General features: G+C 36.6%; 1 protein-coding gene across 1 annotated transcript in view; it reads right to left on the bottom strand.

The window, feature by feature from the left end:
- The window catches only part of vari (MAGUK p55 subfamily member vari), a 36,850-nt gene that overhangs the window by 1,918 nt on the left and 12,483 nt on the right, over nt 1–22,449 (bottom strand). Inside the window, exons 2-12 of the mRNA XM_071592402.1 lie at nt 13,392–13,531; nt 10,673–10,819; nt 9,401–9,637; nt 7,147–7,347; nt 5,983–6,063; nt 5,613–5,776; nt 5,348–5,489; nt 4,998–5,208; nt 3,254–3,456; nt 2,205–2,327; nt 418–492 (exon numbers count right to left, since the gene is read on the bottom strand). Of these exons, the coding sequence (XP_071448503.1) occupies nt 418–492; nt 2,205–2,327; nt 3,254–3,456; nt 4,998–5,208; nt 5,348–5,489; nt 5,613–5,776; nt 5,983–6,063; nt 7,147–7,347; nt 9,401–9,637; nt 10,673–10,819; nt 13,392–13,531 (1,724 nt within the window). The remainder of the gene's footprint in view (nt 1–417; nt 493–2,204; nt 2,328–3,253; nt 3,457–4,997; nt 5,209–5,347; nt 5,490–5,612; nt 5,777–5,982; nt 6,064–7,146; nt 7,348–9,400; nt 9,638–10,672; nt 10,820–13,391; nt 13,532–22,449) is intronic.

Raw genomic sequence — 22,449 nt, 5'->3', positions numbered from 1 at the left:
ATATGCAAACTATATTTAAATGAAAAAAGGTTGGGAGGATTAGGAATAAATTCATGCTGAGAAGATTTATATATCACCTGAGCATTACCAAAATGAAGATTTAGCATATTAACTATTCTTTATCAGTCAGTTTTTCCTATGGCATAGCTATATTTTTAGCAGAAGTAATTTAATGTTTTGCTTTCCTTCTGCATAGTAAAAGAGAAAGAAGCATTTGAGAGGAATATGACTAGGAGATCTAAACAGATACATTTATGGATTGTGATCCCCTGAATGTTTTATCCTTTCTCCCCAAGGTTTTTTCTGTGCATGATACATGTTACTGAATTTTTAGGCCAATTTATTGCTAATTTTTCAGAGCATGTTAAACAACTAAAGAGGTACATAACCTGAGAAAGAATCAATTATTAAACAAACCTCATACAGAGATGCTAATGATTCCAAAGTTCTAGCTCTTCGTGAACTGTAGCGAATGGAACTGGCACGATCAAACTGAAATGAAATAGAAAAGATTCAATTAGTAACAATAATATTTTTGTAGACAACCATAAATTTTAATGAGTCAACAGTTCATTATGCAGAATCAATTGACATCATTGAACATGCTGAACCTGAATGTATCTCATCAAACCTTTTATTCTCAACAAAAAGCAACTCTACACTGATCTAATTTTAATTCCTACGAACTGGTACTTAACAACCTATGAAATGGTACTTAACAACCAACACCTTGGCTAAGAGAAGTTCAATTCTTTGGTTGTATGTATTTTGATTAATGGGCTGGACAACACCTACTTTAAAATTTCAGATTAGGTAGCACTTGGTGAGGACTTTTAGATTTAAGATCACAGATTAAAAGTTCACGGGAAAAACATTTACAGTACAGATTTTATAATTAATGGTTTCTGGCGTAACTTTATGGAACCGATTCATTGTAAAGTTAGTCCTTTCATTTATTTATTGTACAGATTTTACCCCAACACAAAATTTATCAACACCAAATTGCTATGGGAAATTTTACAGGAGCATTCAGTTCAGCAACATGCAGAATTAATGTGATGTTGATCATTTATTTTAAGTCAAATTATCACCACCCAAAAGTCAAGTCAAATTATCACAAGCTCTCACAGAGACTTGCGAGAGAATAAGTAGATTAATGCTTAAGTTTATCCCTGAATGTATGTGTATTAAAATGTATCCCTGAAATGATGAGATTCTGCATGAGAAATGTGGTGAAGAATATCAGCGCCGAGTCCAATTCCCACATTCACCAATAATAATTCCAGATAATTAGGTTATTCACGTAAGTGGTGTATGGATTAAAAACCTTGCCAATAAAGGAAATTGAAATGACTCAGGGTAAGCCTTTTGCCGGGAAGCATCCTTTATTTTTTTATGCTGATTGATTATTTGGTGCAGGTTTGAAATTTTTATCTGTCATCATTCCCCCCTTCTATTGGCAAGCAGAAAAACTTTGTACTCCACACAATTAGCATCACATGGATATTTCTTTAGTGATCAATCAATTTATACCATATTCCACCCCACAATGTTGCACCTCAAAAGGTGCCCAATATGGGGTGGATTTAAATGTGACCACTCAGAAGGAACTTCATTGCATTTCGGCATTCATCACGGAAGAATGTAGGTACATAAGCCAAGAAATTTGTGATATTGTTTTTTTCAGTCACATTACTGTTTTTTAGATGATATTTTAGATAATATATGAGCTTATTCCTTAAAAAAAATGAACACCATTGTAATGAAAAAACATGATTTTCTGCTAAATGAAGTATCAAAGAACATTTACAATGTATAGAATACATTAATTACAAACCAATGCAACATTGAGAAATGTTGTTGAGTTTCTAAGGTGCTCTAACAATCAATGTTGAATTGAAACACAACTTCATCCACAGGAAACATTTTATCTGACAGCTATAAATCAAACTCCTCATGAACACAAGTGAGTATATTGGATAAAAATAACTCTTTTCTATTCCCACTAATATCTATTTATTTCATAACCTGGTTTCAACAGAACATTGTCCTCATGAGGCACACAACAATAATTTGGTTAAAACAGTTGTGAAAGAGAAATACGTAAGTGGAAATGGATACAGAGTTATTTTTAATCAGCACAAACTATATAAATGATAATTAAATTTTCCCCATTTTTTCCATTGGCAAGTCCAATCATTTACCGTGAGATTCCGGCTTGAATGTCTCCCTTGGTCATAAAGATGCTTCAATTGCTCCATTCCTGGGGCAGCAACAAATATCACATATGGCATAAACTCTGATGAATTATGAAGAATTTTCAATGCCTACAAAAAACATAAGTATTACAGATTTTGTTATCAAAACAATGCCATTAAGTCCTTCTGCAGGTACCAACAACACCTTATGAGTAAAAACTAAAATTGAGGTACTAGTGAACATTGCCAATACATTTATATGATCCAAATTCTATTTTCCTTTAACGTGTTAAGGTGTAATTTAAAAAACATTAAAATGTACCTAAATGTACCTAAAATGTACCTAAGTGTAAAATGTGCGTTTAGTCATTTTTCACATTAATTAAACATTTAATTTAAATGGGAGGCACATTTTCTGTTCATATACATTTTGAAATTATAACTTTAATTATTTATTATTTTATCTAAATCATCAATAAAGTGTATTTCAAAATCTTCTGTACATGTTAACATATTGCTTGAAACTAATTCATTTGAATTGACACATTCCTTAATAATCAAACATAAAAGGGAATTTAAGAAGTTAATTCCAGTGATTATTCATCATAACTGAGGATAGAAGTTTTTCATACATCCCAAAAAAATTTTTTCAAGAGTTCCAGCAAATAAAAAATATGTGCAAGGAGATGAATACCATGAATAGGGATTCACAATGCATGCGTGACATAAAACACATGACTTCATCAAGAACTTCCTAATATTTAACATATATTGCTCTTATTTCATTCATGAGCCTTCTTGAACATACAAAGCCATTTAACAGAAAATTTTAACAATAGTCTCGGTATTTCATTATGTTTTATCACTCTTCACTATTGATACTTCAAAGATTTAAAATAAAAAAATTGGCAACATTTGTACTTAACTTCCTGAAAGATGCAATGTTTTTTAGATTTGATGCTTTTTCTTCAAAATTAAATAATCACAAACATCAAAGCAAAAATATAATTAAAACTTTTCCTAATATAATAAAATTAAAACATAACACTACTTACATTAGGACTGCAATCCAGTATGCACATCTTTCCTTGTCTGATGATTTGGCGGATTGAATCCAACTTGGTTCCATATAGATGCCCATTATGCTCTCCATATTCAAGAAAGCCGTGCTCCCTAATGTCACTTTCCATTTCCTCCCTATCCATGAACCAATACGATCTTCCATTTTCTTCAAGCTCCCTAGGTGGCCGAGATGTCACTGAATAAACAGAGAGAGGAAAGATATGATAACGCTTTTCCAAGATTAACAAGCTGAAAATCACTAAGCGAAATAAAAGTAGTATAAGAAATTGCATGACGAATATTCGATTAAACTAGCTATTTGCATTAATTCAGAGATCACTTTTCATTTACACAGAGTTTATATTCAGAAACCTACGAACTGATTAGGTCCTATAAAGGTATGAACAGTTTTCTAACTACCTTATTTGATGGCATATATAAGATGCACCTTTTTTTCAAAATTATGGTTCAAAAAAATCACCCAGGTTTTATGTATGAAGGTTCAACCTCCATGGGTTAACATTCAATACGAATGTTATTTTTATCCCAGATGGTCAGTACCAACTATTCTGAATCCTTTATATTTACGTATGCATAATATTTTTCATTCAACTGAAGAATGTTGTAGTTGGGATTGTTATTAATAAGCCCATTGCTATTATGTGACATGAGCATCATGTTGCCTGCTTCTGTAATGCTGAAAGAGATGTAAGCGAGATACTGAACAGACCTGATTGTATTTTATCAAAACTGATCATAAAAAAAACAGCTTGTGCTCTTTTAACTGAATGGAATTATTTGTTCAAAAAAAGTTACCCAAAATTAAGTAGGTAGGGTGTATACTTTTGTGCAGACAGTTAAAGGTATGTCTGGTATTTCATCACAACATCTAGTTCCTTTAAAGCCCCTAAAATTTCAGAGTTAAAGAAGTTGCCTCGATAGCTTAAATGGCTAAAGCACTCGACCGGACATTGAGGGATCCGGGTTTGAATCCCGGGCAAGGCGAATGATTTTTAAATTCTGAAATTGTAGCATTGAAATGCACATTAGCAAATGACCCCATTAAAAGTTACTGTTGCGGCATCTCCCACAGTTTCTTTTAAATTTATTCTCTTGGGCGTGCCCTATTGAAATGAGGGTGTTCTCAAGTTTGATCAAATATGGTAACTATGTTTTTATGAAGTTATGAATTTGCTTTCAAGACTTTTTGACAGAGGTCAACAAAAGGTAACTTATTGTGTCTTGTGTTATTATCCGAAAGGTGAGTTTTTCAAACAACATGGTTTAGTATGTATGTACGTAAGAGGATGAATGTAGATGACGGCACATGGTGTTTCAACCAATCCATCTCAGAAAGTGGGACAGGTTTGCAAAAATACCAAGGTTGATTAAAAATAGTATTAATAAATAAATGAAAGCATTAAATTTTACATTCAAAACAGAGGGTCAAATCTAAGTACTGGATTGACACCAGAACAGAAAAAGTGGAATTGAACCATCACTTATTTCAATCTGAAGCAATCAGAACAAATAAAGTGAGCAATTAATAATAAGATTGGCTTGATATGGCTCTCAAATCATTTTTCTCCCTTCTATTCTTAAGCATACTTCCATTTGGAAATGAGGCTTCAGAAATCAAACCTAGTATTAGGTAAAACTTAAGTTTGTGAAAATTTCTCATTGGGATTCACAGCAACATTTTCAATTCAAGAAATATTAATTTAAAAAAAAACAAACCTGGAATAATAGTGCCAAATTTTTCTGGATCTGAATTAATGAGTCTATTCTTCAAGGTACGTCGTCCAACACCATGAGATCCCACCAATGCAAGTGTTTTTCGCCTAAATGGTGGCATGCGAGTCACTTCCTCATACAAAAGTAATTCAGCACGGTCAAACTCACAATTTTGTTTAGACTGGTACATTGTTTTCCTTTTCTTTTTTGATATCTGAAGAGAAAAAAAAACATTCTATCACATTACTATATGAACCTCGATTGCAGACAGACTTCACATTAATCATTCAAATTATGTCCTGGAAATTTGAACACAAGAGATATAATCAGTTGAGCAGAAAGAATATTCATACCCTGGTTCCACAAATTCCAATTTTGTGAACATAATCAGCTTCAGGTTTAACAAATGCCTTTCTCCTTTCCTCCAACTCTAACGATGGAATGAGACCAGTGTGTACATCTACCAAACTGCTCTTTATATGAGAGTCCACATCTCTGGAATGTACAAATCATGAAAAAAGGATTGACCAAATTAGCATTGACATATAGCATTGGCATATTGACAAGTGTCATCTTCAAGGTTCCTAGCAAATATTTAAGTAATTTTGCAAAACCTACCCATTTTGTACTCTTGAATAAACCTTACGGGCCTGCCACCAGTTAGGATCAGACTTGTTTAGAATTTGTAGGACATCACCATGAGTGAATGGTAGTCCAATATCCTTGCATGGAAGTAAGGTGTCCTGAGCAGGATCATAGCTAAACAGGGCTCTTAGGTAACACTATGGTATAAAAAAGAATGTGAAAAGTGAGATTTTTTTCTTTTGTAGAAGTATATCAAGAATGGAAGCGTTTGGAGCTTATTATAGGTAGGTACTAAGATATCGTAGTATAAACACAAGCAATATATGTACATGCAATTTATCTTTGATAGCAATGATGTCCTTTCCATTCATTTGCATAAGGAATTATCATAATAAAATCTAACCTGCTCCTTGATGGTGTCAGGAATGCTGGAAGTTAGGTTGGCTGAGTGAGATAATGATGAACTTACACCATTGGGAATCACCTGCAGAAGGGAAGAGGAGGATGTAAAAATCGGACATATAAATTTCATCTCATTCATTCAATAATTTTGCAAAAAAATCACTCTTCTATCAAGAACATCAACTTTAAAGTTACTTTAAAAAGCAGCAGTGATTATAAAACACAAATTAAGGATCCAAGTTTATCCACAATTATTTCAACGCAGCGCGAACTTTCTCCAATACACCCTTGAAATTTGTGATATCATTATACTTCAATTCGTTAGATTCTTAACGTTATAAGAATTTTTTTTATTACAAGCATGCAATTTCAGCCATTTAATTCAATTTCAACTTGCTAATATCCAGACCACTAAGTAATTATGCAACAATAAGGGGTGTAATAGATGGCACATTATTAATGATGACAGAATAACCTTGAGCAATAAAATAGTCTTAATTATGAAATACAAATGAAATATTACACAAAATATATTTATACTTGCTGACTAGGTAACTTTATGCTTAACGTCTTAAAGCTGAAAAGCATAAATACTAACCATTGCATTTTTTCTTTTCAGATATTACTTAAATCACGGAATGAGTAAAACTTTTTTATATTTTTTACTACAAATTTACTATGGTACAGTAATACAGTACAAAGAGCATATAACTATTGTGGTATGGTAATTACTTTAATTAATTTATTGTGAAAACACACTAAATTTTACTCATTCAGTGAAAATGAACTTCCACAAAGTTGAGCCCGACACCATTGAATTGGCTCAAAAAAACGGTGTATATGTACAAAACATTTTTTGAACCCAAAATATTTGCTTACTAGAATATTAAATACATTAGTGGTTGTATATTTAAAGGGGAAATTTTAGAATAGACGCAACACAATTTTACAATGTATTACTGTACAAGATGCAGTCACCCCCCAAGAAGATGCTCAAGAAATTCTATACCAAAGACACATGAATACTTCCTACTTTTACAAATTCAAACCTTGAATTTTTTTAAATAATAAGGGATACTATCAAAAAATAAAAGAACAATAATATAAATTGATGTATCAATAAATTCAATAGAGCAATTTATAGTTTTAACAAAAGACCACAAACCTTAAGGTTAATTGAATAATTTCCAGCAGATGCCACCAATTCCTGCAGTTCCATTGGGGTGGTTACGATCACTCCATTGACTTCTGTGATGACATCACCAACATGCAGTAAACCCTGACTGTCAATTGATCCTCCAGCTAAAATTCGGGCTATACTCAAAGCTTTACGACCATCCCAATCTGTTTCAACAACGGTTAGGCCCTGCAATGATAAAAATGATGAAACAATTTATGAACAGCATGTTATTCTAAGGACTAGGATTAAATAAGGGGTATGATTGTTGAAAATGACCCAAACCAAAGGCTGTGGGTTCAATTCCTACATGGATTTTACTCCACTGATACCTTGGGTATTTACAATCGCCCTGGTTGCTAATAACTCAAAGTAAAAGGCCAAATTTGGGTTATTGTTGGATAAAAAATACTCGTATGACGTTATAAAAAATATTGAAAGACTACTAAAATAATTAAAGTTTAAAAAGTTTAACTTCCGCAATTATTTCCCAAAAATACTGGCCTTAATATCAAAATGTTTGAACTAAAATTTATGAGCTATCATCTCTCCAACAGAAGAACCAGAATCAATAAAATATTTTGTTCATGCCTTCCATATTTGATATTCCGTACTTTATATGTTTCATTTGAATACAGCATTCCTAAAGATGACAAGTGAGCATAAGTTAAAGCAGCCTAAAAAGCAAACATAGTTCTCTTAAACAGCTCCAGTAATTCAAAGGAATCAGTTAGCATATTCATGTTAAACTAAAACATGAATCCCAAGGTAGAAACAAGGGGGGCATGAAAATTTCATCAGCTTATTTACCTTGTTCTATTGAAACCTTAAACTGAAGAAGAAAATTAATTCACTCAAGACTAAAATATAAAAAGGTTTACTCTAACTTATTAAAAATTGGTTTACTTTGCATTTTAGATTTTAAACTTTTTAATAGGACATTTACAATATGATTAGTTTTATTGGTCTCTTTCACTTAACATCACACTCATAACAACAATTTTTAGAAATTATCACGTAAGGAGAGTCTGGTATATTCAATGACATGGAAGGCTGTTAAATGTCATAAGCATTACTTTGTTTACCAAGTTTTCCACTTCTCAAAACATACATGAAAAATCAATTTTGATAGAAAACAGCCCATACATTAGGAAGTTGTTTAGATAATTTATGGAGAAAAAAGGCCAATCATTGTGGGTATAATCATTGAACAGTGGTGGTGAAAACATTTAGAAAATTGTGCAGCAACTTTAATCATGAGCATCAGTGGACTGCCGAGTCAAGAACTGATACTATGCTCAATGGATTGTCAATTTACCTCACATACGAGGGTCATCCGGAAAGTAGTACCCGTTCGTGCCGCATGAAGTGCTGACGACGCGAGTAGCCGCTGGACGAGGTCAGATAGCTTCAGTGGCTTGTCTGCCTTCTCTGAGCCAAGTTGCGTGACGCTAGCATTGCCTGTGTTGTTTCTGTGATTGTTTACAATGTTTAAAAAAATTGAGAACGCCGCCAGTTGTGAAGTGAGGGCAGTGATTAAATTCCTCAATGCAAGAAACGTTCGCCCATGTGATATTCATCGCCAATTAAAGGAGGTGTATGGAGACAATGTAATGGACGAGTCGTCTGTTCGGCGGTGGTGTCGCAACTTCAACATGGGGAGGGGGAACACACACGACGATGAGCGTTCGGGGAGACCGTCTGTCATTACAGACCAACTGGTGAGCTCAGTTGACGAATTCGTGAGGAACGATCGGCGCGTCACAATTGATGACATCTGTGAGCATTTTCCCAATGTTTCTCGAACAATTGTTCATGAAATTGTTAAACACCATCTGCATTATGCAAAAATTTGTGCAAGATGGGTCCCTCGCGTATCTCAATGAGCTGGCGGCGAAGGACTATGCAGCAGGAATACAGAAACTTGTCACACGTTATGACAAATGCCTTAATTTGCTTGGAGATTATGTTGAGAAGTAGTTTAAAGTATCCTCTTTCAAATAAAATTTTTTATGTTTGTTAATATTTACTTTTGTGTCTTTATTTCACGAACGGGTACTACTTTCCGGATGACCCTCGTACAAATAATGACAAGATTGAAAATACAATGAAAAGGGTCACCACAGCAGGTGTTTTACATATTCAATACATATAATCAGAGTTGTGTAAACATTAGAATGCAAAAGAAAATGGGTCCTTCATAAACTTTGATAAAACAGGACAATTATCCATCGGTACTTACAAGAGGCTCATTTGGCTTCTTCCGGAGGCCCACCATTCTCACGGTATCAGCAGGCATGACTGCTATACTATCCGATCGCCCCTTGGTCTGAGCGCTCACACCCGTTGAACTGTCTGAAGAAAGTCCTTTCCCTGATGAGTTATTGCTATTAACTTTTCCACTACTATTTTTGCCCACCTTTTCTAACTCCTTCTTGTGTTGCAACTCAGCCACCAAATCGTGAGTCTCAATCAATGCCTGAAATGTGAAATAAGAATATAAGAAATAAAATTCCACTTTGATTACTTTTGAACATAAGGGATGAATTGCATAGCTTTTGTAAACCAACAAGTTATAAGCTGGAATAAACTACATTTATATCAAGGTCATGACACAAAACATTCAGTAATCGCCAAGCTGTATTACTTCAGAATATTATATTTAACAAGGAAAAAATAAAAATATCACAGGAATCCCCTCACTACCCCATGACAGTTATCCACAGTAGTTATAATCTTAGTGGTGAAGAAGCATCATTCACCTTCTTACACAGAACTAATATCTAAATTCTCTAGACTATAAGCTGGAATATAAAATGGACCAGACCATCACATCCCTGTAGTTTGGCGTTAGGGTATCCTCAAATACACTTTAGTCAGTGAATATCATAAGTAGTCTCATATTAGAATTCCAAAATAATTTTTGCAAGAAAAACCAGGTTTGATACAAGTTGGGATACACCACCATTCCAAGGATATAAATTAAAATTGCAACCATTTTCAAAACTACGGTGCATTTTAGGGAAATTAACATCCATCGTAGTACATATGTATTTATATGAGATGTTCTAAATAAGGTTTCATTAATTGTCTTGGATCCATTATCTTAAGCCTTTTTCCAAAGATGAAAGATGGGCAATGACTTTTAGAGAAAGAAAAGTTTAATTTTATGACAACATGCTAAAGAGTGTTTATGAACAGACCCACATCAAATTCTACAAATTTTGGATTTTTTATGGTGCATAACAGAATATCATCCATGTCAGTTTCACCCAGAATGACTATTTCATTTTCAAATCCTCTTCAAAATAAATTACGATGGAAATATCCAAGTCAAATACAGGTGATAAATTTGGGCTGGTTCACATGTATAGATTCCCTCAGGTTTCAAACATTAAAACATAAATTGGGTTTGCTTTTCTTTTAATTCAACCACATTAGTTTCAGTTTATGAAGAAATCTATTTAATAATTGTAACATTCGACCAAATTTGACATTAAAAGGATTATCTTACCCCAATATGTAGATCAACCAGAATACGGGCAAGTTCTTGGGTTTGTCTATTGCTGTTGCATTTACAGAACTTCTGAACCTCTTTCAAAATTTCTCGAGCGTGAAGACATTCTGGTTTAGATAAAGAAACGAATTCTTCGATTTTCTCCTGTAATGAAAGATTTGGTACTAAAGTTAACTTTTAAAACTGAATTGAAATGCACCGAAGTAAAATGTTGTAAGCGCTACACAAATTCAAAACTTTGGGCTATGGGTTGAAAAATATTTCACTACACTGATACTATTACATGCCGAACACATTTGTTGTATAAGTACTTAAAAGGCTGAGGTTAGACCGGGAAGGAATTCTCAGGAAGAGAGCTTTGGATTTCTATTTGCGTTTTGAAATGGTGTTGTTCGGAAATTCAAGGAAGACGTGGATCGGTATTGAAAAAATACATACCTGTACAAAAGATCTTACTGGTAATTTCAATTATGATGTCCACAGCGTAAGAACCATCGCGACCATTTTATTCCATTAACTAGCTGGCAAAGCCTACTTTTAACTTGTGTAAACGTCTGCTCTTTTATTTACCAACTGGATCAATAAAGCATACAACGCTGTTACGGTTCTGGAAATCAATACCTCTATATTTTTGAAAAACTACAGCTTCGGGATAGAGTCATCGAAAACCGTCGTGCGCTCTTTTAAATGGGTAAGAATTATTATATTATATTGGATAAGTGTTATAGAATTGAAATTTATTTTTATGCGCGTTCAATTTTGCTTCTTAGAATTTAGCGCACTCATTTCACGATATATCATATTGACAAGCGGCCGTTGTTGACGAATGCTTCAATTCGGATTTCAATTTCCATAACTTGCTGACGTAAGGAGAATAGGTAATCGTGTTTACTAATATTAGCGTTATTGTAAAGGTAAGTATCTTTAATCTACTAATCATAAAATCCTTCTCTTAGTCCTTTGAAATACCCTAGATTGTTTACACTTATTACGTGCAACAAAGTTATTATCCAAAACGTCATCCAGGAAAACTCGAAACATTTTATGGGAGGGGCCGTTAACAGGTGTACGCTTTCTGTTCATCACACAAAGCTGCATAGCACCTTTTACTGACAAAAACGTGAGCATTCCATCAACGCTTACTTTTAAATCGCCAGTAATAGTCATTTAGACACTAAAATAGGAACTTAAAAGCCCAATCCTGATATAAATCCAATACCCATTACGGTAATGCGGGTGTGGCTTCCTGAACTATCAGTCACCTTATTTTCCCGGAAAACATAATTTTTAAAAGAAATTTTCAACATGATGTTACAATGATATGGCACCAATAAGTGGAAAAAAAGCAAAATAGAAACTAAAATTCTCATTCGGAAAGTGCATTACTATAGTTTAAGAATTTTCCAGGAGTTAACTTTGATTGTATCATGAAAAAACAAACTGCATTCAACGAGAAAACAAAAATAGAGCTCACCTGTACCGCCAAAATAAGTCTTCACTAAAACTTTTTAAACCATTCACGAGTCTCTTTAAACCAACCGTCAGTTTTATCAACGATTAAATGCTTTAAGGTAAAGGTGAAGCGTGTGTTCACTAACGCCACCTTCCACAATGAATTCCAAGTAGCGTCCCAAGGCAGACGCGCTCTCTACCAGCCGTTGACACCGTTGCCACACCTAGGATGGAAAGCCGTAGTGGGAGACAGGGGGATCGGTAAACCCAAAGCGAGCAAACTGAAGGCTAAGTTAGGACGGACGTACCGTGTGGTAAACGCTCCCTTGACCAAATACCATCCAAAGTTCTGCTGCCTGTGGTTTATCCAGGGCAGGTGCTCGAGCCCCACAGATTTCTCTAGCTTAAAAGGCAGCCGCGTGAATCGGTCCTGCCCACCTGCTCTCAGGTAGCGGGATCGAGTCCCACCTAGGGCGTCGGTAAACTTAGGTAGTTCGGTCTCCAGGAATCCTAATGACGTGTGCCCCGGATGTCCCAATTGAGGGACATCCGGAGGCACACAAGTTACCAGAAGGGTACGAAAAACAAAAAGAACGTGTACATGGGCGAAAATAAAACTTTCGTCTCCCAATTCATGGAGAAACGGTGTTAAATCCTGGCGCACAGGCGGGCAACCTATTCATCAATTTAGCCGTAGGTTGGGCGAGTGAAAAGTATTCGTCACATTCAGAAAGGTAATTTTTTTTCATTTTAATCCTGGAGCAATGATTTTGAAGCACATTTCAATATCACACTTGCGGGAGCGATTCACGAGCTAAAGCGATTAGTGATGGGTGCTTGCTTACCTTGTTTAGGGGGAAAAAACTCAAATTCTTGCGGAGACTTTCTATTGAGGAATAGGGGGTCGCAATACACGGAAATTATGAAAACCACAATTCAATTCCTGGCTAGGCCGTTCTCTGCTGCTGTATAATAAATATTGCAGTAGCGAGCTCATTATATTAGAGGCGATATTAAATTTTAGACTGTAAAAATACTCGTACTTGAAGACACCGTCATATTATAAATTAGATTATTTTCAATACCATCCAATGTCTGACTCTACTCACCCTATATTCCACTTCATAATCCATAACGAATGAAACAAACTTTTAATTAGGGAAAGAAGCGGAAAGGTTAACAATGGACGACTTCCCGACAAATGAACACGGTCGAAAAAAGAAAATTTTAAAGCATTTTATGATTATTAACAATATCTTCGTACCTTGGCTATTGAGCGTTCAGGTGCATCAATGAGCCCCCTGAGAAAGATGAGATCAGTGTCCTTGGCCACTAACACGTCTTCCGCGGCTGCATTGGAGCCTTCGATTTCCCCTTGGCTTTCTCCAAGCCGCTGGAAAGCTCCTGTAGAGAATGCAAAGACAACATGTAAGCAAGTATGTAGTGAAAGGGTTAATGAAAAGAGCATTAGAATAGAGTAATTCGCGAAATCATCTGGAAACAACAAAAGTTAATTATTAAGTATGCATAACGTCATCAATCGAAAGACTTTCTTTCCGTGATATACGAAATCTAACTCAACAACATTCTTGAGAAAATTTTTGTTCAAAGTAAAAGTGTCTTTTCGATCTTTAGATCGTGGAATGATAAACTACACTACATGAGCGATAGCAGCGTAGTTGAATATTTGATGGTATAGAAATCAGATAGAGGAAATCACTGTCGCCATTTTTTTTAACGGTACACGGATGCGAATTCCATTAGAAAGTAAGCGGATTTCATCACATTCTACATGTTCATCTCCAAGCATTTTCGGCGGGCAGCATCCAGAGATGGAGATAAAGGAGAGATGTACAGCTGTGAGAGTTGGAAAAATTTATCTCTAAAATTTTATATGTAGGATTGGCAGCGCAGCAGATACTTATATATATAATTCTCCCAGCTTTGGAGAAGAGGTTCAACTAACAAGAAAGGAAATTCAGAAATATATGGGTAGGTGATGGTTTTCTAAAATTAACAAATTATACCCATGGAACTGTGACAGTGTAGTTCAAATTTTGCATTTTAACACAATTAAAGAAGGGAACAAATTGAGTAGCTACAGGCGTGGTGGAAGTGTGGGAGGACCGGGACTTCTCCACTATATAACATTTTATTTTACGATATGTGTGGGTGTGAATGTATATATATGTATACATATAGAAATATATATATGTATATATATAGAAATATATATATACTACCTTGATCAAAAAGTTCCCGGAATAACCACCGTGTGGCGCTCCCATCGTTCCGGTTTGAGTTCTGTTTTTTTTTGTTAAATTGGTACATCTGTTGTTGATATTCCCTTTAAATCTTAGTGTCATAACTTGACATTTGCAAAAGTTACGTAGCCAAGAGTACATCTATCTCTGTGTGTGTTGGCGATTTTTTACAATTGCAGAAATGGATTTAAATTTGCAACAACGAACTTGTATTAAATTTTGCGTAAAAAACGGATTTAGTGGCGCACGGACGTTGGAAATGTTGGAAAAGTGTTTCGGCAACGATTCTCTAAAAAAAACGGTCGTTTACCAGTGGCACGAGCGGTTCAGAAGTGGTCGTGAGTCAATCGAAGATGATGAACGCAGTGGCAGACCATCGACATCGAAAGTCGGTGAAAAAATTGATAAAGTAAAAGAAATGTTGGTCAATAACCGCAAATTAACCATCAGAGAAATAGCGGAGGACTTGAACATTGCCTATGGATCCGCCCAAGACATTGTGGTTAATGATTTGGGTTTCCGGCGTGTAGCAGCAAAGTTGGTGCCAAAAGACCTCAATTCCATGCAAAAAAGAGACCGTGTTGACGTCGCAAAAGACATGATTTGCGAGGCTGAATCCGATCCCACATTCATCAAAAGGATCATTACTGGAGACGAGACGTGGGTTTATGAGTACGACACGCAATCCAGACATCAGGCAAGTGAATGGCGTTCACCAAATGAGCCGAGACCAAAAAAACCACGTCGTTTTCAGTCAAAAAAGAAGGCAATGCTGACGGTTTTCATGGATTACACCGGTGTAGTGCATCATGAATTTTTGCCAGAAGGCCAGACAGTAAACAAAGAGTATTATTTGGGCGTTATGAGACGTTTGCGTGAAGCAATTCGCCGAAAGAGACCAGAAATGTGGGCAGAAAACTCGTGGATTTTGCACCATGATAACGCACCGTCGCACAGTGCTATCATTATTCGTAATTTTTTGACGAAAAATGCAACAAATACCATCCAACAGCCACCGAATTCACCTGATTTGGCTCCCTGTGACTTCTTTCTGTTCAATCGAGTTAAAAAACCATTACGGGGAACGCGTTTTAGCAGCCGAGAGGAAGTAATGGAAAAATCGCAGGAAGCACTGATGGACATAGCGAAAACCGAATATAAAAAATGTTTCGAGGATTGGATCAAGCGCTGGCATAAGTGTGTTGCAGTCGATGGGGATTACTTTGAAGGGGACAATATAGATTTAGATGAATAAACTTGTATTTTAAATTTTCTGAATAAATTCCGGGAAATTTTTGATCAAGGTAGTATATATATATATATATATATATATATATATATATATATATTATATATATATATATATATATATATATATATATATATATATATATATTTTTTTTAAGGTAATCTACCGGTTAAGGTAGGTTTTTGGATGGACACAACTACCAAACAAATATTTTATTACTCCTAACAAAACACAAAATCCATCATCCTACCCTATATCAGGTCCCTCTTCATCTCTGAGTACTTTCCTCCTCCCTTCATCCCGTCCAACATCCCTATCCTGTTCCTTCCCTTTCCTCTTTTGCCTAACATTCTACCCTCTATCACAGTCTTCAACATCCCACTGCCGGTCAACACCCCCTTCATCCACTTTTCCTGCCTCCATAGGATTGCTCCCAACAAACCCCTCTCTTCGCCCACCATACTAAGTACTTCCTCATTTGTTTTCTTCTCGGTCCATTTCACCTTCTCCATTCTTCTCCACACCCACATTTCAAAAGCCTCCAATCTACGTCTATCCTCCTGCTTCAATGACCACGTTTCCGCACCGTACATAGCTACGCTCCATATAAAAGTTTTTACGAGTCTTTTCTTAACATCCTTACTCAAAGTCCCTGTCATCAACTCCCTCCTCCTTGTGAAAGCCTCTTGCCTAGCGCAATTCTTCTCCTTACGTCCCTACTACTTTGACCGTGTTGGTCCAAAACACTACCGAGATACGTAAACTGTTCTACCTGCTCTAGTTTTTGCCCTCCTATTTTAATGTTAAGCTTGGCCTTTTTCTTTCTAGAAAATCGCATAACCTTTGTTTTATTAATATTGATTCTCATCCCATACCTGTCGCACTGAATTTCCAATTCACTCAGCAATGCTTGAAGCTCCTTGGCTGACTGACAAACTAAAGCTTGGTCATCAGCAAACCTAACTGATTTTACGAATTCCGCGCCCACTTTCATTCCTACCTCGAGTTCTTCCCATGCCTCTTTGATCATTTCCTCTGCATACAAGTTGAACAGCAACGGTGATAATGGGCAACCCTGCCTTACACCCCTTCCTAGCACTGCCCATCCTGACTCCCCGTTTCCCACCCGCACCTGAGCAGTCTGAGACATGTACAGGTTGCGGATTATATATATATATATATATATATATATATATATATATATATACATATATATATATATATACTTATAAATAAAAAATTTTATCAAGTGGAAAATTGCTACGATTAGTTATTCATAAAGAAGGGAAAATTCAAAATTCGACGGGAAAGGTCGAGAGGACTCAAATCGTGCATTATGATACGCATAACAGCACTGATCCTTACACGCTACAGACATCAGCTAAATATAAAGAAGGCCCCTCTGCAACCAGTTTGGACGACAACTGTATCCATCAAAATAGCACAATCAATCAGTAAATCCTTTTTGATTAACTATGACCATTAGAAAGCGTCTTCGATGAAAAGCTAAAAATTTCCAACGATTCCTGATGCACGATGCATTCATAAAGTAAAACTGATTTATTACATTTTCGGTACTAACGCTCTGCACTGAGAAGACATCTCCGGCAAAAATAGAGCCAATAAAAAACTTACAATAAAACATGTAAGTTGTCATTGTGTAGCTTACACTCCTAAAATGAAAGGTTCCCTCAGAATTAAGTGTTGTAATGTTTCCTCAATGATGAGCCGCAGATGGCACTGAATTGGTCAAGACATAGTTGGAAGAAATATCATTACACGATGGAGACTTTAGGTTTACTCAAAATTTCTATTAGAGACTCTTGAAATCTGCTCCATAGCCAGGACATACACGCATACCTACCCTTCGCTACGCCTGGATTTTAATCCGAAAATCTGCAAGTACGTCGAATCCGTGTCATGCGAAACACGATTCAACTATATTTATTAGTTATAAATGATAGTGTCATTAATGTATGCTATTATTACAATGCCAAACATTAGAGTTTTTAAATATAGGATCAAGTGACACAAAAAATATTACCATCAATCAGAAAGAGGCCAGTGACTATACGTATAGTAGAGGCTTAATATGGATATATTATCAATGGAAAACCAATTGATATATTAGGCACTGATGTTCAATGCTCTTTCCTCGGATTTCAAAAGAGCTGATAACATATCATATAGGAAAAACCGATGCTTAAAGAGAGCATTGAAAGAATGAGCGTAACATCGAATTAACCATTGTGTATCAACCATCTATTTAGAGTTCTCGAACCTTAACCGTTCCAACGTAAATTTGGTCATAGTCTAAAATATGTCAATTTCACTAGCCACATAACTTGTTCCCAAAGTGCTCGCAAGAAGATGCGTAAAGAAGTGATGGCTAGAGAATCGTTCCCACCGAAAGTTTCTAGCAACTACTTCGATTCCAATATGCCATTAAAACTAATTTAGTCCATTGCCAGTCAATACAAGATATTCCCACCTCGACTATTTACCCACTACATTTACCACATTTTGATGACCTAAACTTGACGCAATTTGATTTGTTTTTCATTCGATGTTTAATTTTTACTGAAGTTGAAATACCTTCACCCATCGTTGACTGTCACTTGCAGGGGAAAAAACGGTACTTCACGGGGCAGAGTTACATAAGCGACCATGCGCAATGGAGCTTCCTGAAAACCACGGTGCGGAATTAAGTTTCACAGTTCCCAAGCTGTTAGACCTTTCTCGCGAAGCCACTAAAGGACAAAAGGGTCCCCTTTGTGTTGTAATAATTTGATGTGGAAGATTCTGCCACCTGCGTCGTTGAGTCACCAGCTAATTGAAACCACACGGGATTGTCGCAATGGAAGCCGGAGTGAAGCTGTTGAAAAAGGACGCTAAAGTGTTCGATGCTTACGAAAACGACGTCTTCGACACATAATGTTATTTTCTCCTATCGACAAAATACCTTCACAACGAAGCAAAAAATTAGAAAGTTCCCAAGTGCCATAATGAACGCTAATCATAGTTTTCAATCAAGTAATGGCGATTTCATGTAACATGTTTCAATTCTACACAGCTAAATCACACTGTGTCTCATTAAAATTATTCCATCAATGATGTCACTTAACGATTTCCTAAGGAAATGTTAAAGAATTAAACTTCTGAGAGCTCGGCAAGCGCAATGGGTTGTCTCTCTCAACACTCTTGGTTAAATCATTTTAAAAATATTTACACTTATGGTATCACGACGTTGAACAAAACGTGAAAACAATCAGGAAGTTGTTACTTCAAGGCCACAGTAAAAAGCGAAGAAGGACTGGAACCATAACAATGATTCTTTGCGGAATTGGTGAGATGTTCTACCTAAACAAAAATTTTATTATGCAGTGTTTGTGGTAGTTTTACGTGCACGATGCAAACTTGACTTAAATGAATTGGTACAGTAAATATACATGAAGGAATGCTAGAGTGAAGAACGAAACGGTGTATTAGAGACTTGATGCGAATTTTAACAACATGGACCGCGTCCAACGACATGTGCATGCAATGCAACTCACAACGGCGCCTCGTCCCATCAGGCGCCGCATGCCTCACTAGGGACTCCAAATGACGGAAAACCGAAAAAAACCCCTGCGTTCCCGAAGTGGGCTTGCGGCCGGGCTAGTGACTGAAATTGACTTTTCACCAGGGCGCCTAATTAAGGTTGCGGCCTTAATTGTGTCGGATGAAAAGCATGCGCATACGTGTTTATGTTCGAATTCAATAATGCTATTCGTTTATACCATAAATTATAATGTAACGAACAGTTGTTATTATACAACCACTTAACTTGCGATTTTCAATTTCAGTAACAATGCAAGAGAATTGCTAAAAAAACTGCACATAATTCGTAAAACTTCTCACGTAACCCCAAGCTTCGCATCACATTTCCACCTGCGTTTTTCGGCACTGTCAACTAACTCGAATCTAGCTTGTACAAGCTCGTACATCCAAAAGCAATTAAAAAATATTTTGCTTGGAACCAGCATGATATTTTAATCTCCTTGACCAGTGCTACATCGGACAGCCCTTTCCAGGTTAGAATGAAACGAGACTCGTTCAATCAGAATTGGATTTCCTTGCGAATGGAATCATTACATAGAATATGTGAGTATACAGTAGTACAAAATATGATTTGTACACTGGTCAGAGGTAGGTTTTGGATGGACCTAGAAAAACTACCTCACTCTCATCGAATACGACTTTAATTTGAATCATCGTGTCATCGAATATGACAAGAATTTAATATGCTCAAACTCTCCGTACCAGTGCGCCCGAACAAATAATTTCATGGATTATAATCCGATTGTTTAAGCTTTAGCAAAAATGTCTGCCCCCATCGTCTCCCTCATTTATAGAAGATATTATTTCTATAGCGCAGCATGAGAAATTGTTTCCTTGTCAGCATAATTAAAAATCAGTTTTGCACACGAAAATAAGTCGTAACGCTTATGAGGTGATCAAGTGCGTTCACAGGGCTATAGTAGACACGCTAATGTTAACTAAATGTGTCTCACTTCAGAACATGGAAAATATAACGAAATATTTAGCATAGTTATTAAAATGAAGTAAGTTCGAGGCAGGGCTGGAAAATAATATAAATAAAAACAATAAAAAGTAGCAGTTCAGTATTAGGTGTCTCCCTGTTATCTCGTCCGGTACATATCTCACGCATAAACCGGGGTGAAACTTTTATGCATAGATTGCATTATCACTTTCCATCCGCTCTATTCTAATTTATTGGGAAACACAGAGTAATAAATTCAATTGCTCTGTTCTGAAATAGTGCCAGCTCAAACCGTTAGAACCTGGTCGATCCATTTTCTGGTTGTCGTTACGTGACATGATTACGTTGTAAGGAAAATTTCGGGCCTACGAAAAATTATTAGAATTTAATTATTAGTCTAACAATAAAAATTAAGCAGCCGTTGCCAATTGTTTACATTGTTGGTAATTCAAAACTAAATAAGTTACGTGAAGGTAGAGCTCACCTAATATTAACCCCGTACGGCTTGGAAAATTCACCCATCAGGGGGGTCGTATCTTCCCTTTCCCTGTGCCGCCTATGGGGAAGATCTGGCCGCCAACAATTACACAGCTTGGGTGAATCTTGAGGGTCTCCAAAGCCGTCGCCGAAGAATCGAACCCGAGTCCTCCGTTCAGCAGCCCAAATGTACTACGCCCTCTTCCAGGCAAACGACAGACTTAATTCCACAACGTTAATATGCAGGTGAGTAATCTCGATGCTTGGCCAGAAAAGCATTTAACCTAAATATTATATTGCGCAGCATGGAAACCAATTCTTATGCACAACACCACGCCGCTTCTATCTTTTAAAACGGCGGAACGTTCACTAAACCACATTCTTTCAAAAGCCATAGCGATTTTTTTGGGGCGGGGAAAACGCTTTGACCTCCACTCACGCTCGCGGCCTACACCAAGGCCGAAGAAAGCTCAATTAGATTTCGTAATATTCACTTAAGAAACATCCGCTCTATTAGTCCACGCTTAAATTTAACGGGCGGGATGTCGGGAAGGGAAGGCGCAAGGATGCGATGACGCATGTAATTGCCCCACATTTCACATGCTGCGGACAGGAAGTGAAGCGAGTCCACCGAAGAGAATACCCTTCGGCTGAGTTGGGTGCCGAACCTTGACCGAAAGAAGCAATTCACGCGAAGACTGCAGTTGATACGTTAGGTACCGTTGGTGTGGCGACGAAAGAAAAGATTTCTTGATTGATGAACCTCTTCGTCTATATTTACTGGGACGCCTTCACAGTGAAAAACTGCATTTAAACGCATTTTTGGTTACTGTGCCCGTCCGCTGGGACGAAACAACCCTATTTCCGGGCATCACATTCAGTAAAAACTTTACAATTATCATCTCCATACAAATCAGTCAATACATCTTCATCGGGACGAGTTAAACTAATGTTCTGATTTTCAATTTTTTTTGGAATATCAAATTCTTAATAATATGGAATTGTTAAGAATGCGCTAATGCTGTAAAGATTCTCATTTCTATACGGAACCATAACACTTGCTCTCGAAGACATGCCCAATAGCTTTTGTTCTAAATCCAAATAAATTTTTCAATACATGACATTTTTAGATCATAAGAAGAGAAAATAAAACGTGATTAATTAATTTGACAAAACCGGCGCGCGAGCCATTCAGTATTACTCGCCCGACCATATCTTACTGCTGTATGGAATGGTATTAAAGCAGCTGCTTGACGAAGTAGTAGTAGTTTTTAGGGGAAGCGACTGACAGCTGAGGTAATTTGCGCCATTAGGGAAACCTACCTTAACCTACTCTTAACGATAGGCGCCAAGGGTTCCGCAGTTTAACGTCCCATCCGATGGACGGCGTGCTCACTCAAAAGTGCTCTCCACAAAGCACCTGAAGTGGGGATCGGGATACCACTAAAAAATACCTTCCGCCTCCGGGATTCGAACCCGGGCCCTATGGTTGGGAAGCCAGTACATTAGTCACCGCAATATCCCGATCCCCTGCTCAATGAAATTGAGACGAAAGGTTGCGTCGGATGTATTTCCTCCATATAGTAGGCCTGCGTCGTATTTTGTAGAAAAATTGGCCGTGCGACATACTGTGATTGCAATTTTACTGTGGTATATAATTTCCATGCGATATTGAATCAGGTTGCCGATCCTCGAAAGGATAGAGCGTATCATACTGCGGGGTAAATGTGATATTGCGATACAAAATTCTGTTGCGTTTCATTCTTTTGCCTAAAATTGACCGACAGTG

The sequence above is a fragment of the Hetaerina americana genome, unplaced genomic scaffold, assembly GCF_022747635.1.
Source record: "Hetaerina americana unplaced genomic scaffold, ioHetAmer1.1.p SCAF_5, whole genome shotgun sequence".
Taxonomy (NCBI): Eukaryota; Metazoa; Arthropoda; class Insecta; order Odonata; family Calopterygidae; genus Hetaerina; species Hetaerina americana.
This window is presented reverse-complemented; position numbering and strand designations above follow the sequence as displayed.